Source organism: Platichthys flesus, chromosome 1 (assembly GCF_949316205.1).
Source record: "Platichthys flesus chromosome 1, fPlaFle2.1, whole genome shotgun sequence".
In the NCBI taxonomy this organism is placed as follows: domain Eukaryota; kingdom Metazoa; phylum Chordata; class Actinopteri; order Pleuronectiformes; family Pleuronectidae; genus Platichthys; species Platichthys flesus.
The window spans coordinates 2,599,426-2,616,585 of record NC_084945.1 but is presented as its reverse complement, the minus strand read 5'-3'; the positions used below and the strand labels follow the sequence as shown (position 1 = coordinate 2,616,585).

The 17,160-nt window shown below is 42.4% G+C and overlaps 3 protein-coding genes across 3 annotated transcripts; 2 read left to right on the top strand and 1 right to left on the bottom strand.

Moving 5' to 3' along the window:
* Window positions 1–248: 248 nt before the first annotated feature.
* Window positions 249–5,456, bottom strand: slc22a18 (solute carrier family 22 member 18). The gene is made up of 10 exons (XM_062392297.1): window positions 5,035–5,456; window positions 4,219–4,316; window positions 3,950–4,095; window positions 2,949–3,081; window positions 2,615–2,727; window positions 1,810–1,920; window positions 1,623–1,723; window positions 1,444–1,545; window positions 1,222–1,342; window positions 249–791 (listed from the first exon to the last, which is right to left on the bottom strand). The coding sequence occupies exons 1-10, from the start codon at window positions 5,167–5,169 to the stop codon at window positions 604–606; spliced, it is 1,248 nt and encodes a 415-aa protein (XP_062248281.1). The 5' UTR covers window positions 5,170–5,456; the 3' UTR covers window positions 249–603.
* Window positions 5,168–12,396, top strand: LOC133957341 (protein NLRC3-like). The gene is made up of 7 exons (XM_062392878.1): window positions 5,168–5,224; window positions 5,762–5,775; window positions 7,045–8,235; window positions 9,935–10,108; window positions 10,645–10,818; window positions 11,729–11,746; window positions 11,971–12,396. Exons 1-7 carry the CDS (start codon window positions 5,168–5,170, stop codon window positions 12,005–12,007), a joined length of 1,665 nt encoding a protein of 554 aa, XP_062248862.1. The 3' UTR covers window positions 12,008–12,396.
* A 1,309-nt stretch (window positions 12,397–13,705) lies between these two features.
* On the top strand, window positions 13,706–16,688 carry LOC133957331 (otogelin-like). Its single transcript, XM_062392867.1, has 3 exons — window positions 13,706–13,709; window positions 14,972–15,051; window positions 15,691–16,688. Exons 1-3 carry the CDS (start codon window positions 13,706–13,708, stop codon window positions 15,889–15,891), a joined length of 285 nt encoding a protein of 94 aa, XP_062248851.1. The 3' UTR covers window positions 15,892–16,688.
* Window positions 16,689–17,160: the final 472 nt, after the last annotated feature.

The following is a 17,160-nucleotide window of genomic DNA, read 5'->3' as shown; positions in this document are numbered from 1 at the left end:
GCTAAACCTGCTTCACTTCTCCTCAACATGTGACGGAGCAGAATTATATAGAAAATGTAAATACTCAAGTTTACTGACGTGTTTGAAGTCACTTTGCAAGTCTCAGTAACTTCCCTCTAGTTTTGAATACAAATAAAGTTCCCCATCAGTACAGAAATCTTTTTATTAAATGTCCTTGTCTTTATATTTTGATGATTTACGCCTCTGAAGAAGCGAATCCAACAGGATCTTGAATGAATGAGGAGAACTTTGAATTAAATGTTTATTAAGAAACAACGACAAGAGAAAATAAAGTTCATTACAAATGTCGCGATTATATAATTATATTTTCTGACGTATAATAAAATCAGCAGACTGATTTAAAAAAGGTCTCTGTGAACATGAGGTAAACCACCTTCAGGTCAAATGAGGGGTTTGCTGCCATCTAGTGGTTCGGTCCTGAGCATCAATCACACGTTCAAGATGAAACATGTGAATCTCATCATGGAACAACTGCAGCAGAGTGTGTGAGAGTAAAGGTACAAAAACTACTGATCCTAAAGTCAAACACTGATTCCATCCTTTCTCTTTGGAGAATCTGGAAGAAGAGCTCTTTTATGTGTTTCAGTCCTTTAGCTCCGTTTTCTTCTGGATCCCACGATGCATCAGAAAAACTAAAACCCCAGAATTCACCACAAACTGGATGAGGCCCATCGCGGAGATCCCGTAGTTCACGTACAGGAAGCCGCCGGCGGTCGGGCCCACCGTGCGCAGCAGGTTCTGAACCGACGCACACAGCCCGAGCATCGTGCCTGTGAAGAGGAGCAGGTCGGGGGGGTGGGCATAAATACATCTGTAATACTTGTTCAGTTCTCATCATGATGACCGAGCTGAGTCTCGATCATGAGGTTCTTTTGTATTGTATATATTTATGTGGGTTTAACTTACAACAACACTATGCAACTGTTGTATCTATCTTTCAACACAAGCTGGATTAAAACGAGTTTGATGGTTGAGAAATATGAAAGAATATCAAATATGAAGAATTCTGAGCAGTTTGGTGGATTTGTTTACAGCAGCAGCTCAAGAAGCCGGGGTTCCTGGGTACTGGGCTGCAGGGGGCGCTGTTTGTCCTGTTGCTTTAAACGAGCTGTTTTCACACCCGTCAGTGATTTGAAGTTGTCATGTTTAATCAGATGTAGTTTGTGTGTGTTGGTTGTGTGCGCTGCGGGAGGACGTCACCTGTGTCGGAGGACGGGACGCTCTTGGTGAGCATGGTGCTCGTGATGACGTTAAAGACACTGAGAGAGAACATCATGGGGAGGACGTTGATGCAGAACTGGAACACGGTCACGATGTAAATCTGGAGACGGACAGAAGTGTCTGGATTATTACAGTCAAAGATGAACAGGGAACATTTTCCTTCCTCTCCTGGATCATGGCCCGGTGTGTGTCTGTGTTCACCTGAGCCAGCCCGACCAGAGCAGAGACCCCGATGGACAGGAGCAACAGCGACCGCTCGGAGTACCTCATGGTGAGAGGGCCGAGCACCGCGCCCTGGATAACCTGGAACAAGCATCGCCGCCGCTCATCAGCACCAATCACACAAAGTCTCAGATTTCAGTTTGAGTCTGCACACCAACCATTGTCACGATGCCGAAGTACGCCATCATGTAGCCGTTCTGCTCCGGCAGCAGCTTGAAGAAGTCCAACGCAATGACCGAGAACATGACCTGGAAAATCCCTGTGGAGAGAAATTCAAACTGGGATGAAATGTGAGACGTTGAGACGGAGATCTTCTTTAACAACGTTCAAACCAGTGACTCGCACCTGAGGGTAAACCTGCGACTATCTTCACGGCAAACGTCTGAGCGACTCCTGGGAACTTCATCAGTCTCGTGATTTCTCCCAGATTTAACAACGACTTGCTTTTGTCGTCACCTGCAAAGAGAAACAAGACAACTGATGTAAAACACATAAACCAACAACCGCCAGGTGATGAGGTCTCCACCAGACAAAGGACCACAACAAGTGAAGTGTGTGATGACACAACAAATATCTCAAACTGCAAAATCCTCCTCAACACCTTTTGTTTTTTACTACACAAAACATGTAGAATATCGAAGTGATGTGAGGGGTGTTCAGCTGCAACACGACACTTCACCACTAGATGTCACTAGATTCTAGGTTTTCTGTCCTCTTGCGTAAAAGTGAAAGTAAAAGTATATATTTATATACTTTTACTTTCACTTTTACGCAAGAGGACAAGAAAAACCTGTTTCTTTAAATCTTTCCCCAAACCCTTAAAAACTTACAACAATAACACAGTTTTTATCTGCTACTAGTTCACGATAATATAAGTCTCATTAATCTGTAGATATTTACATCAATGATTAATAGGCTAATAAACCAATTAGTAAAAGGCAGAGAGTGTGAAGCACCCTGCATCTAAATTAATATGTTCTTGGGATCAAGTCAGAAATCAAAAGAGAAAAGTATTATTCATATTCATAATGACTAAATGTGGTTTCAGTTGAACCATAACAGTGAAACTCAACGATCCACACACCGGCCTGTGAGCCAGCAGCAGTTTATACATGGGATGAAGAGAAGAGCAGGAGGAGACGTGTCTCACCTTCTGCGCTGGTGCTTGAGTCTTGATCTTTGGTTGTTTTGGGGATAAACTTTAAAACCAGCAGCAGAGTGAAGAAACTTCCCACGGCACCAAAACACGCAGTGAACGTCTCCCTGGGAAAAACAGAGTCGCAGCAGAGTCAGGAGGAGGAGTCGTGGGGAAATCATCTCAACGTCTGTGTCTGGTTGAAGGTGGACACGTTAGGAAACAGCTCCACGAGGGAAGGAGTGTTCCACTGTGAGAAGCTCTACTAGGAAATAAGATTCCAGAGGTTGTTCTCATCCAGAGCTTCTTATGGACACGCTCTGGAAAGTGTCTGCCCAGCGTCACTCACCCATAGCGCGTGTTGAGTTGCCCGCCCAACGTGGAGCCGGCGATCATGCCGATGCCGAAACTCAGACCCAGTTTGGATAAACCGTCCGCCCTCTTCTCCGGCTGGGACAGATCTGTGATGACCATCTGAGAAGCTGCAGACCAGGAGGGAGGAGAGGAACAGAACCGAGATGAACTCGAGTCAGATTATGATGCAGGGTTCATACACATTTTGACCAATGGATTTCCATGACTTTAATAACTTTAAACTTTTTTCCATGACTGAAGATTTTGTGAAATCTCGGTATATACGCGAAAAAGTGACAAGATTGAGTATTTAAACTAACAATGAGAATTCCAAGGCATACAGTATTCGTTAAAATTACACAAACCCAAATATGACTGCTTATATTTTGAGCGTATATCTTTAAAAGTATATGAATTTTTAAAAACACAGCGTAACTGAGCAACATGAAAAGATGAATATAGCAAATTTTCATGACTTTTCCAAAACTTTTGGGATTTTATATTTTTCCTTGACTTTTCCAGGCCTGGAAAAACACATTTGAAATTTCCATGACTTTTCCAGGTTTTCCATAACCGTATGAACCCTGATGATGAGACGATGCGTTCTGACGACTCCTGGAGAGCGCTCAGGTTTCTGTGTCATCGGCCCACATGCTGTTTAGAAGCAAAGGCAGTAGTGGTAGTAAAGTGTACACGCAGGGCCAACACACAACCTGTGCACTCTCACTACGAGTCTCCAATCCACCTGACTGTGAGGCAACATCGTGCGTCACCCTGACGGTTGAGGAGCTTCGTGCAAAGTTTGCTTTAGGAACATTTACTCTCAGTTTACCTTTTAAAAAACAGCCTTCCCAACAGGCTCCCTGAGGGCGTCACACCTACAGCAAACACTGGCCCCAGATAAAACTGGCCCGGGGCCCGGAAGAGCTGTTTGAAAGAGTATTTTGAAAAGTGACTGAGAGAGGAGGACCGTAGCTGGGTGGGGGGGGGGCTCACCAGGCAGGACATGCATGAAGACCGTGGGGATTTTGTGGAGGAACAGCATCAGAGGATTGCTAGCTATGGCCAGAAGCAGAAAGAAAATCACAGTTGCAGCAAAGGCCAGAGACAAAGCTGCTCGCGCTCCGTGGAGATCTGCAAACCTGCCGGACACACAAAGGTTACAGCCGCACAGACACACAACGCTGAAGATGACCCCGGGAAACACATCAGGAAAAGGCTCCATGCATTTTGTTTGTGTTGTCGTCACTGTGCTTTGCACTTACCTTCCAAACACTGGACCCCCCAACAGCTGAATGACTCCCACCGTGGTTTGTAAATAACCGAACCACAAAGTGTCAAAGCCCAGTTTCTTTGCCAAATACTAAAAGAGACATCAAGAAAGTGCAGATGTTAAAATACACACAATCTTAATCACAGCAGTTGATCTACACCAGTCTCCTTATTAAACCACGTCCAACTACACACACTCCAGAAGATCAGTTCACCAAAATACTATATCTTGAAATGTAATGAGTGTGAACAAGTCACAGATCTGCGTCATCTTGCTTACAAACACACAAACTAACACACACACAGGGGCAGAAAAAACACAAACCTCCAATTAAAAGCAGACTGAAGATCACGCTGCTTGACGGCAGGAATATAAGAATACATAATGTAAAATAACTGTAGTGGAGTAAACAAAAATAGTAGAAGTGTAAAGTGGCATAAAAACAAACTTCTGAGAAGTACAAATACCTCCAGTGTGCACTTTAGTAAATTCACTGTTCACTCTCATGACTTTAAGAGTATTTTAAACCTGTTTCCCTGTAATGTAAATACTGTGGTGTATAAGTGATAGAGTATTATGAGTAAATGTGGTGTTAAAGTGTCTGAATCCATCATTATTGCATCTGTATTACATGTAAACAACAACTATAACAACCACAACAACAACAACAGACATTGAACGCATCCCAGTTTCTTAAGTTCTCCTGCAGCTTCTACCGCCTCACGTTCACGGCCACCTCGGAAATCTCAGCTTTATGCGCTGACATAACACCGGGATATTATGATTATGATCATTTTTCAAAACTCACAGGAGTGACAGAAAACTGCAGGAACATCAGGGTCGTGTCCACCGCGGTGATGAGATACACCACGTTGATGATCCTGCTCCTCCTCCGCCTCTCCTCCTCGGCCCCGGCCGGGGAAACTTCACCTTTTCCGCTCATGTCGCCGTCCGGAGGAGCTGCAGCTGCTCGGTCACGTTCCCCGGGAGACTGTGAGGTAACAGCGGGTTCAGAGGGAGTCTCCTGCCGCTGAACTCTCCCCTGCAGCCCGTGGACTTTGAGGCGGAGGAGGCGGAGCCGGGAGGAGGACGGATGCTCACTGCTTCGGACTGAAGCAGTGAGATAAACCCGGCGGTGGAGGCGGGGACGTGTGTGGTAGAAGCGTCGTTCACCGGTGGATGTGCACGTGAGCGCGAGACCCGCCGGTGACACCGGAAAGAACGACCGGAGCTAGCCCGGACGTTTAAATCGTTAAAAGTCCCACCGCACGTGAACGTGCCAGTTTCCTGACATGGGGCGTTCGAGTGCTCCTGCCGCGCGTCGTAACTTTGGAGATGTATTGAGTTTTTGAGTGAAATTTTAGGCTAATTCTTTCTTTCATCACCACATCAATCAACCATTCTTTTGTTTTAATTGGCATTACAATTTCTTATAGTGAAATGGGATTTAATTTAAAATATCCATTTATTCCCAAAGGCGTCAGAATGTAGAACTGTTTCATATCAGGACACTACACCTTCTTCTTTTATCCTAGGTCCCGGTCCGACTGTACGTCAAATCCGACCCGCGGGTGATGAGGGGAGAATACATTTTGTTATTTTATTTTTAATTTAATTTTTTAATTTTTTTTTTTTTTAATTTTCGGTGGAATCCGTCAGTTGGTCTGTTGCTGCAGAAACAGCAAGCCGTATTCTCCAAATGTCGAGATACTCATGAAGGTTTGTTTTTATTTGTATACATATTGTAGCGTCCTCGCTTTTTGAAAAATATCATAATTATCCATCGCTACCAAAATGTATTACATGAAGCTCTACTGCTAAAGGAGGCGGAGGAGTGAACACCATGAGGAGCAGGAGGGAGGAGGAGCCATCGCTGGTTTGATTCTCTACAGTTTATGAGACATGTTTTAACCTGCGACGCAACACGTGACGTCACACGTACACATACACACACACACACACACACACACACACACAGTCATGTGATTTCCAGTAAATGCAAAGAGGAGCAGCCAGTGGAAGTGAAAGTGTTCAGACTTTGTTCGAACTTCAAGGAGCAGGGGCAGGAGACGTGAAGTCTGAGGCTGGTGAGTGTTCAGCAACATTAATATTATTCATCGTGTAGGAGGGTTGACTCTGTTATATTTGAAGAAACACTGAGTTTATGTACCTGGCTTCATTGTGTGTGTTTGAGCTCACAGTGTTTTTCCTCTCAGACTGAAGATGAGTGGAGGACAGAGCAGAGTCTCCAGGGTCCAGCTGTCTGTCTCTGAAGAGTGACCAGTCCATGAGACATCCTCCAGAGTTCAGTAATGAACCTGGACCCTCACAGACAAAGTAAGAGACCTGCTACAAACATGTGAACCTCCAAACTGAATCCTCAGAGGATGAACCAGTGAATGATGTGTTCTGAATAAAAACATGTTTGTGTTTGCAGAGGTCAGGACCACAGACTGAGAGCAGAGTCTCCAGGGTCCAGCTGTCTGTCTCTGAAGAGTGACTGGTCCATGGGACATCCTCCAGAGTTCAGTAATGAACCTGGACCCTCACACACAGAGTAAGAGACTGTTTCTACTGTGACCTGCTCTAAAGAGGATTTAGTTTCCTCTAGTGTGGCCCCTGCATTAGGACACAGCTTCATTGAAGTTGGTGACTAATCTCTCAGAATCCCACTAACAAACCAACCAGCACACAAACATACTGGGTTAAAACAAAACCTCCTTGACAGAAGTGATGACAACCTGTGACTGTGACATGTGAGTTATCAGGAAATGTCTTCACAGGGAGAAGAAGAGGAGTCATGTTTCTGAGGAGGAGCAGTCGTCCTGCTGTGCTTCGTGTCAGGACGTCCCGAAGGATCCAGTGGGAATCTGCTTCCCTCGGCTCTCGTCTGGATAACCTCCAGACCTGCGGCGTCAAATCAGATCCCTCCTACATGTGTTGACAGGGTCACAGAAGTACGAGGCTTCACTGAGGCCCAGAAGGAGGAGTACTTCAGGAGGAGATTCAGTAATGAGGAGCTGTGCAGCAGAATCATCTCACACATCAAGACGTCCAGGAGCCTCCACATCATGTGTCAAATCCCAGTCATCTGCTGGATCAGTGCTACAGTTCTGGAGCACATGTTGACCACAGACCAGAGAGGAGAGCTGCCCAAGACCCTGACTGACCTGTACTCACACTTCCTGCTGGTTCAGACAAAGAGGAAGAACAACAAGTACGGTGAGAAGAAGGCTGACAGGGACGTTCTCCTGAAGCTGGGGAGGCTGGCACTTAAACATCTGGAGGAAGGAAATATCATGTTCTACCAAGAAGACCTGGAGCAGTGTGGACTTAATGTCACAGAGGCCTCGGTGTACTCAGGAGTTTGTACTGAGATCTTCAGAAGAGAGTGTGTGATCTTCCAGAAATCAGTCTACTGCTTTGTTCATCTGAGCGTTCAGGAGTTTCTGGCTGCAGTCTACATGTTCCACTGTTACACCAAGGGGAACACAGAAGAACTCAACAACTTCTTGGGAACATATGGGAACACAGACAGTACCTTCTCCCTGGATGACCTCCTGAAGAGAACCATGAAGAAATCCCTCACCAGTACAAATGGTCATCTGGACCTGTTTGTTCGCTTCCTTCACGGCCTCAGTCTGGAGTCCAACCAGAGAGTCTTAGGAGACCTGCTGGGTCGGACAGGGAACAATCCAAAGATCATCCAGAGAGTCATCAACAACCTGAAGGAGATGAAGAGTGATGACATATCTCCTGACAGAAGCATCAACATCTTCCACTGTCTGACTGAGATGAACGACCACTCAGTTCATCAGCAGATGCAACAGTTCCTGACGTCAGAGAACAGATCGCAGGAGGAACTCTCTGAGATCCACTGCTCAGCTCTGGCCTACATGCTGCAGATGTCAGACGAAGTTCTGGATGAGTTGGACATGGAGAAGTTCAACACATCAGACCAGGGTCGATGGAGACTGATCCCAGCTGTGAGGAACTGCAGGAAGGCTCGGTGAGTCCAGACATGATCAATAACATGTTCAATCAGTGGAGATGAGTCGTTCTTCAAATACACTCAGTGTTAAATGATTCTCATTGTTTGGGCAGCATGGTGTTGCAGTGGTCAACACTGTTAGTGCAGCCTTTCTGTGAGGAGGAGGTTCTCGTGGTGTCTGCAGGGTTTTCTCTGGGTTCTCCAGCTTCCTCCACAAACTCATTTGTGTACCATATACATTTGGTATTAATACATATATCCTCATTGTTCTCATGTCCATATGAGAACAACTGATCAGATGTGGGGAGTGAAATCCAATGTGATCACTGTTCAGGAGTTTGGGGGTTCCTTAAGCTCAAGGACAACTATATATATTTACATACATTTATATATAATAATTTATATAATATGTATATATACACATGTAGGAAGTTTTTATCCAAGCGAACAGCTAGCTCAGCGTGAGGAGACAATCACTCAATCCAAGTGAATTACCTGTGTGTGTGTGTGTGTGTGTGTGTTTGTGTGTGTGTGTCCGTGGGTGGGTGGGTAGGTGTGTGTGTGTGTCTGTGTCTGTGTCTGTGTCTGTGGGTGGTTGGGTGGGTGTGTACATATACAGTTGCGTCATTGTGGGGGGGGGAATGGAACAGACTTCCAAGGGCCCCAAACGGGAGGGGGGCCCTTGAAAAGCTTTGATGAAAGCTTTTCAAGTATATAAACAATAATCAATTATATTAATTTCATTTCTCAGAGCTTAATGAAACTGGTTGAATAAATCGATTGATTGGCTGAAGGACTGTGGTCACCTGTCTCACCAGTGGCAGATCGTGAAAAATAGCCGTTGTGCTGTCAAACTACGATTCAACACAAACTGCAGGAAACCAGGTCTTTGTGAAATAGTTGGTATTTATTTAATTCCAATAATGTAGCTTAAAATTAAATTGCATACTGCACTAACTAATTTAAAAACTAAACTTAGAAAACTGAATCAAATTAAAACATACAGAAATTATAATAATCAGCCGATCAATAAATCATGTAAATTATTATTAGTTGTTGCCCTCATGCTCAGATAGTAAATAGAGGATACATCATTAAACTACAGACTCGGTCTGGTTAATAGTGTTTACTAAGTACACATTCCTGTAACATATACAGTACTATTAACAAACACTTTTAAGACAAACTAGAAGGCGGTGCCATACACTGCTGGATATCTTATGAGGTAAACTATACACAAAGAAAACACACTCAGAATTTGACACAAATAACTTATCCACCTCTTCATTGTGTTTTCTCACCTGACCCTGTGGCCTTCATCCAGCTGCACATCAAAGTAAACTGTTCCTAACATGGCTATAGCTTCCTTGTATTTTCCATGTGCGCCTTCCTTGACTCATGTTTCTTTATTTACTCGGATTAATGTTTCAGATCTCTTACTCCAGTATCCCCTAAAGACAGAGTTGACACATCATCTTCAAGAGGCTAGAAACATGTTGTGTGACCTTGACCTTTGACCTTTGACCACCTGAATCTAATGAGTTCCTCTGTCAGTCTGAATGAACGCTTAGACCAAATCTGAAAGGATTCTCTCGAGGAGTTTTTAACATGTTCATGAGACATAAAGGGGAATTACCAGGGTGAAGGTCTCATGATCACGTTTTGTATGAATGTTGTTTTCTGATTTTATTCTATCAGATATTTTCTTTAATTACAGACTCGGTGGTTGTCGACTCTCAGAGACTCACTGTGAAGTCGTGGCCTCAGCTCTGAAGTCAGACCCCTCACATCTTAGACAACTGGATCTGAGTAGAAACTACCTGAAGGATTCAGGAGTGAAGCTGCTGTGTTCTGGACTGGAGAATCCAAACTGTCGACTGGAGACTCTGAGGTCCTTAAATCCTTCTTCACTTTTCAGACTTTCTTTGTTATTCTGTCATTATTTATTTAAATTGTCTCAGTTCTGCTCTGCTCACTGTCCCTGAGTCATCTGTCACTCACCCAGCCTGTCAGTCACGTCCACCTCATCAACTCCATTCACCTGCACTCACCTGCTCCTGATCACTAAGAAAGTGTCAGTAAATAACATGTGGACTGAGGCCGAGCACTCGTCCTCCTCAGGTTTTCAAAATAAGACACATTCTTATTGAAACACGTTGGACAGTTGATAAGTATAGAAACAAACAGGAAGTGACATCAGGAGCCATCCCTACTTTAAACAGTGTTTAATTACACAAACCTGCTCAGTGACCAACACACAGAGAAGAAGCTGATGAATGAAACAATGGTCCAACATGTCTGATCTGATATTTATCTTCAGGTCACAGACTGGACTGAGGTCAGCAGCATGTTGAGAGTCTGTGTTCACATGATGACGATCCACAACAACAGGAGGACACATTCTAATATTCATATTTCTTTATTCAGATTGGAGGACTGCAGACTGACAGAGATCAGCTGTTCTTCTCTGGCTTCAGCTCTGAGGTCAAACCCCTCTCATCTGAGAGAACTGGATCTGAGCTTCAATGACCTGCAGGACTCAGGAGTGAAGGAGCTGCTTGATCTACAGCAGAGTTCAACCTGTCGACTGGAGACTCTGAGGTCAGTAGATGGTTGGAGTCAGTCCACGCTGCTTTCATCAGTATGTTACTAAACACAGTCTGTATCACAGATCCAGGGTCTGTGCTACCAAGCAGGATTTGTGGTTATCAGGTTAACTTCAGGTTTAGTTTTTTCAGTTCTATGAAGCTCGTCCACTTCTTAACGAGGTAAATCACCATGGTAACTTCTGATGAACGGCTAACCTGCTCCAGGTTAAGTTGGAGATCAACCTGTATAGAAGCTCCGCCCACTGACCACAGTGACTCTACACTGTTGTGTGGTGCACACTCTCCTTAAAGGGACGGATAAGGGAAGTTTAAATCAACGTCTGGTTGGTTCAGTTGATCTCTAACTCACCCAGAACATCTCAATGTCTCCAGACTCAACCTGTCACCAAAACACCATATGACCTCAGTCAGCTTCCTGAAGACAGGTCCATGTGTTTTTGTTGAGAAGTGTCAGAGGTTTCCACCACAGTGTGTGTCCTCAGAGTCAGTGAGACAGTGTGTGTCAAACCAAAGCTCATTATCAAGGACGCATCCTGGGATTCAAACGTTTCTCATCTAGAATCTTCTTCTCTTCCACTCATCTTGTAGGTAAACAAGAGATTTAGATCTCGTGGCCTCGAGTTATTTATCTCGTTCACTCACGTTATTTTATCTTGGTCATATAATATAATTTTACCAGATGCCACCAGGGGGCGCTGTAACTTACACGTTGACACAATCACAGATGTGTTACCAGCTGTTTTTCCTGCATTTAGCAGCTGTAACTGAGTTTCTTTTATTCTGGATCATGTGTTTGTTCTCCTCTGATTTTTATTATAGAACAGTTTGATCCTCGTTGAGAAATATGAGGCACAGCTGATGAAGTGAGTCTCTGTGACACTGATGTCTTCTTCTCTCAACAGGTGGAAGGACTGGTGGAGGTGAGTGTGAAGAGGACAGTGTGTGTGGACGGAGGCTGAGCTGTGTCCTTTACATTACATTACATTACATGTCATTTAGCTGACGCTTTTATCCAAAGCGACTTACATTTTTAGAACACTCAGCATTTATGAGGGGCCATTTAGGGGTTCAGTATCTTGCCAAGGACACTTAGGCATGCAGATGGGATAGAGTGGGATTCAAACCGGCAACCTTCTTGTTGCAGCGCACCCGCTCTATCCCCTAGGCCACACTCTCCCTGAGGATCCAGAGGCTGAAGCAGCAGCAGCTTGTGTGTAGAGCGGCTCTGACTGGGTCTTGTTGCTGGGAGGCAGAGTGGAGACGGAGCTCCAGAGGAATCAGAGGAGGTGAGATGCTCTGAGATCAGCTGTCACACTGTGTCCAGTCCACCATCTTCCCTGTGTGTTCCTGTGGATGTGACACAGCATCATCAGTGGATCTGCTGCTGCTCTGTCCTTTGACTCAGTGTCTGCAGACACATTCACGCTCCTCCACCTCCTCCACTCTTTTATTCACTCACATAACCTGAACACAAACACTCAGCAGATTATTTCTGTTCACGACGACATAACTGCAGATCAACACTTTTCTAAATCTGTATTGAAGTCATTTAAAACCTGTGGAGTCTTTACCTTATTTGTCTTGTGTGTTTTCTGGGTCTAATATTTTCATAATGTAGTAACTGAAATAAAAAGATACCAAACATCAGCAAGGTGAAAGTAAATTTAATGTGACATTTAAAACTAGCCGCACTAGCCGAGGATTCTAAAGGATTCAGGCACGCTCATATTATATCGTAGGGTTAGTTAATTTGCAGTTAAATGCAAGAAAACATGTTTCTGATTTATTCAGAGAGGAAGAATGAGGTGAGAGGAAATGAGAAATCATTTTAATTTTAAGGCAAGAAAGCTGTTTCAATGGGAGAATCTTCTAGAGAACTGAGAGCTTCGGAGATATTTGGTGTAAAAATACGAAATATAGAAATGAAATTGAATGAAGAAGAAGACAAATATATATGAATTAAACTAAACTAGAACTAAAACACTTAAATCAGGCTCACTGGATATGCAGCATATGGAGAAATTCCTCTGGAGGAGAAAAGAAAAACCAGACATGAGGTGTGACGTTCTTAGAAAAACACAGATTAAAATTTATTCAGCATTTTACATTTCGCAGGACATCAAAAACAATGAGTCATTTGTTTATAAATTAAACTCATCAAATCGTTTGATTAGTCTCAAGTATTCACACGTTATTGACAATTTCATATTTTTTTTTAAATGGGGCAACAGTTAACATGTACATACGTGCAGGAGTAAAGTCATCTTATTAAAATGATCAGTCAACCCAACTCATCTTTTCAGTTCAAAACCTCCGTCCGAGCTGCTTCTGACGCTACTTATACTTTTTACTTTTACTACTCGTGGTAATTTGAAGATAGATGTAATACAACAAAAAATAAAAATAAAATTATAATTCTTCTCCATTAGTTTATGGGGGGGTCATCAGGGGCTGGACAACAGACAGAGTTCAGTTAGTGGGACGGCTCATGATTGTTAAATAAAGATGGATGACATGTTTCCACTTCCTCCTGCTGTACGAAAGTGAAGCCAAAATATCTCAGGTACGAACGCTGCCATCTGGTGTCACTGGAGTGGAGCTGCAGTATCGACGTTCTTATAAATAATATTTAATGTGTGTAAAACCTTTTCGTCCGGCACAATTTTAAGTGTTATATTGTTAATTACAATTATATCATAGATTATTGGTTCATTGTTTCAGCTCCACGTGTAAACGCTTTCATGTAAATAAATTGGAACTTAACCATATTTAAAATACTCATGTTTTACACATTTAATCATTTGAAGTTACTTTTTCAGTGTTTGAGTTTCATTCCACCACCAGAGAACTCTGTGAGCGATAAGCAGCATCAGGGGCTGATGGGTAATGTAGTATTTAGAGCCGTGGAACTTGTACATGTAACTAACCAATTTCCATAATGTAACCAAAAGGATTCTAATGTTTAAGGTTAGGGTTAGGGTTCTAATTTATTCTCTTTTTTAATATATTCCTACATCTTCAGTTTCCTCTTTTTAACAAGTCCAGGACGCTGCTTCATGTTTACATTGAAGAAAAATAAGAAAATTCTACAAGTTGTTGATTTATTTAAATATTAACAATAGATGATAGTTATATTATTATACACTGAATCATTTCATTTAACTCTATGTAAAAAATGTACCTTCTATTTTCCATTAACATTGATGAACACAAATGAATATGATTTAATATAAGAATAAATATGAATTATGACACATATAATTACTTATTTGACTCATATTCCTGATATATGTGACTCACTTACTTTGTACTCTGTTGTGTTTTTTGCAAAATGCAAAAAATACTTTAGATACGTTCACACAGACCTCTCATCCCCTGATGGTGAGAAACGTCTCTGCTGCCGCCATATTGAAGAGAGAGGCTGATCACTTCAGATTATAGAAAATATCAAAATTAAAAATATACATTTTGTGCTGTTTTCTGATGAAACCAGGAAACTGGGAATAAAGAGTTATTATACACAATGATACATTCTGCATTTACATAGAACAGCTAAGTAACAAATATTACATCAGAAATATTACTGGTGATATTTCTGCCAAATTAAACTATGTAAAAGTTTGAAAATCCACATTTTGGTCTTTCTAACAAACCAAACTGTGACAGTCAGTCATCACATTTAATCTGATTGAGGATGAAGCCGACAGACAGATTCACAGCCTCCTCTTTAACAACATGGCCGCTGCGTTGATGTGTGTTGGTGTGAAAATGTCTCAAACGTTGATGGAGCACGTTCACACCCTCTGGTTTCAACTGGTTTGAAGAAGTTCACTGTGGGAGATAAAAGCATGAGGCTGCTCAACATTTCATTTTTCTTTTCTCTGAGAAGTTTCCTCCTGAGTTGTTTTTATTTTTAACTTTTCAAACTTTCTCCTTCATCCAACTCGTCCTCCGTCCATTAAAGCAGCTTCTCAGCTTGTGCCTGATCGACGGCCTCAGCTCTGACCGTTCTTCTTCTTCTCTCCTCTCTGTCACGCTTCTTCTCTTTCCCGCTGTTTGCTGTGTCGCTACATTTGTCAGATCACGTGTGTTTTCTTGATTTTTTTCATGCTCACTTCGTTCGGACTGATTTTTGGTGTGAACAGGCAAAGAAGATGGAAAGTCGTGTCAGCGGGTGACGGTGAGGATGACGATCAGGAAGAACGACTGTCGCAGTAACAGGCCGGTATGTTTGTGTCCAACGTGATTCCTGGTTCATTCAATAAGAAATAAGACAATCTGGTTATTGGTGCTAATTGTATGTGAAATATGAATTTCCTTAAAGGAACCGTCCATTTAAATCAAAACAAATCAATTTAATTGTTATTGGAAACCTAATTTTTCACTTGTATTGAACTCTGTGTTTACATGTGGACAAATTTCAGATTTTAAATATGAATCTCGAATTAACATTAGCAACTAATTGGATTTACACAACTGGAAATAGGAAAGTGTTTGAACTCTCCCAGTTCACACACTTCACAATTTCATTTAAAAGCTAAAATTACCCACAGTTTATTTGTATATCATATTTCAATTAGGCATTTCAAAGTACTTTTCATAAGATATAGGAGGCATCATGACGAATTGTCAAAGCAACATTAGACAATATCAGAAAGAAGCATTTAAACAGAAATTAAAAGAGAATAAAACAAATTTAGGAAATATACAGACTGGATGTTGAGCACAGGCCAGTTGAAGGATGTCGAGAAGCTTCAATTTAATCGACTTGAAAATCTCACTTTTGTTTTTAAAGAAATGTGTCCACTCCTCTTGGCGACTTCCAGCCGTGTGACCTTCTGCACTGACGCTCTGTGTCCTGCAGGTGAACATCGTGTCATGTGACGGGAAGTGTCCGTCCGCCAGCATCTACAACTACAACATCAACACGTACGCTCGCTTCTCCAAGTGCTGCCGGGAGACGGGTCTGCAGCGGCGCTCGGTGCAGCTCTACTGCAGCGGCAACGCAACCTGGGTCAGCTACAGCATCCAGGAGCCCACTGACTGCTCCTGCCAGTGGTCCTGAACACACTCACAGAGTACTGTGTTCTGGTGCCTCTGCTGGCAGGGAGGTCGAACTGAAGCTTCATCTGCAGTAGTTGACATGTGACAACTTTATTTGTCATTTATATTAATAGTTTCGATTTTAGCCGAGAATGGTTTTAACGCTGCAAGATGCAATTTCACAAAAAATAAATGTAAAAACTGCACTTGAAGCTGTTTACGTATAATTTTACCATCATCTGTAGTTAAAGATGGACGACATGGCTGCTCCTCAAAAGTGAAGCCAGCTCATCTTGAGTGCCCCTTGCTGGCTGGCTGCAGTATAATGCATAAATCTTGGTTGCCCCATGTTAGTATTTGGGATCAGAGATATTATGGCTTCATTTTTGATCAACAGGAGGAAGTTGAGACGTCGTCCATCTTTATTTTACAGTCCATGGTTCAAAGTTACTGTTCAAACTGCTGTAGCGCCACCTCCCTGTCAGCCTGCACACTCTCCACTCTCTTATTAAGACAATAAATTGTAAATGTACTGATTATACACATCTTTTAGATAATCAGAGGGAGTCAGGTGAATGAACTGATCTGAATCCAGCAGTAGTGGAGCACTTTATTTATTTATTGGAGTTCAATAGAGCAAAACTGTTTTTATTTCGTGGAAACATTTGGTCCAGTGGAGAAGAAACAAACCAAACTTTGATTTGGTTCAATTATTGATGACAGAAAATACAGGGAGAGCCCGGTGGAGAATTATAGATGCATGTTTCTCTGTAGACCAAACTTCTTTCAACATTTGTTCATATCAATCACTGGATATTTTAAAGTCAAGAGGATTTGGATTATATAAATGTACATTTGAATTTTCAATAGATATTTCCTTTTGAAAAACTAAAAAAGGTTTTTGTCTGTTTATTAGATAACAGGATGCTGTGCAATATAGATGATGTTATCACTGGTTATTATTATCATTATTATTATTATTATTATTATTACTGTCAGGTTGTTCTTCTGCCCCCTGGCGGCCAAACATCGGCTGAACAGACAGCAGATCCTGGATCAGCAACAGGAGACGCTCACAGTCAGGACAATGATCAGACACCATCAATTATTATCTAAATAAACATCCAAATAAAATACCTAACTATGAAAGTGAACCAGTTCATTTTCGTGTGTTTGAACTGGACTTAGAACTGTTTGTTTTCAAGAGTGAACTGGTTCAACAGGGAGGAGGAGCCTGAGAACAGGTAAGTGTCAGACTCCATTTTCACCTGGATGAGCAGAAGGAAGAAAA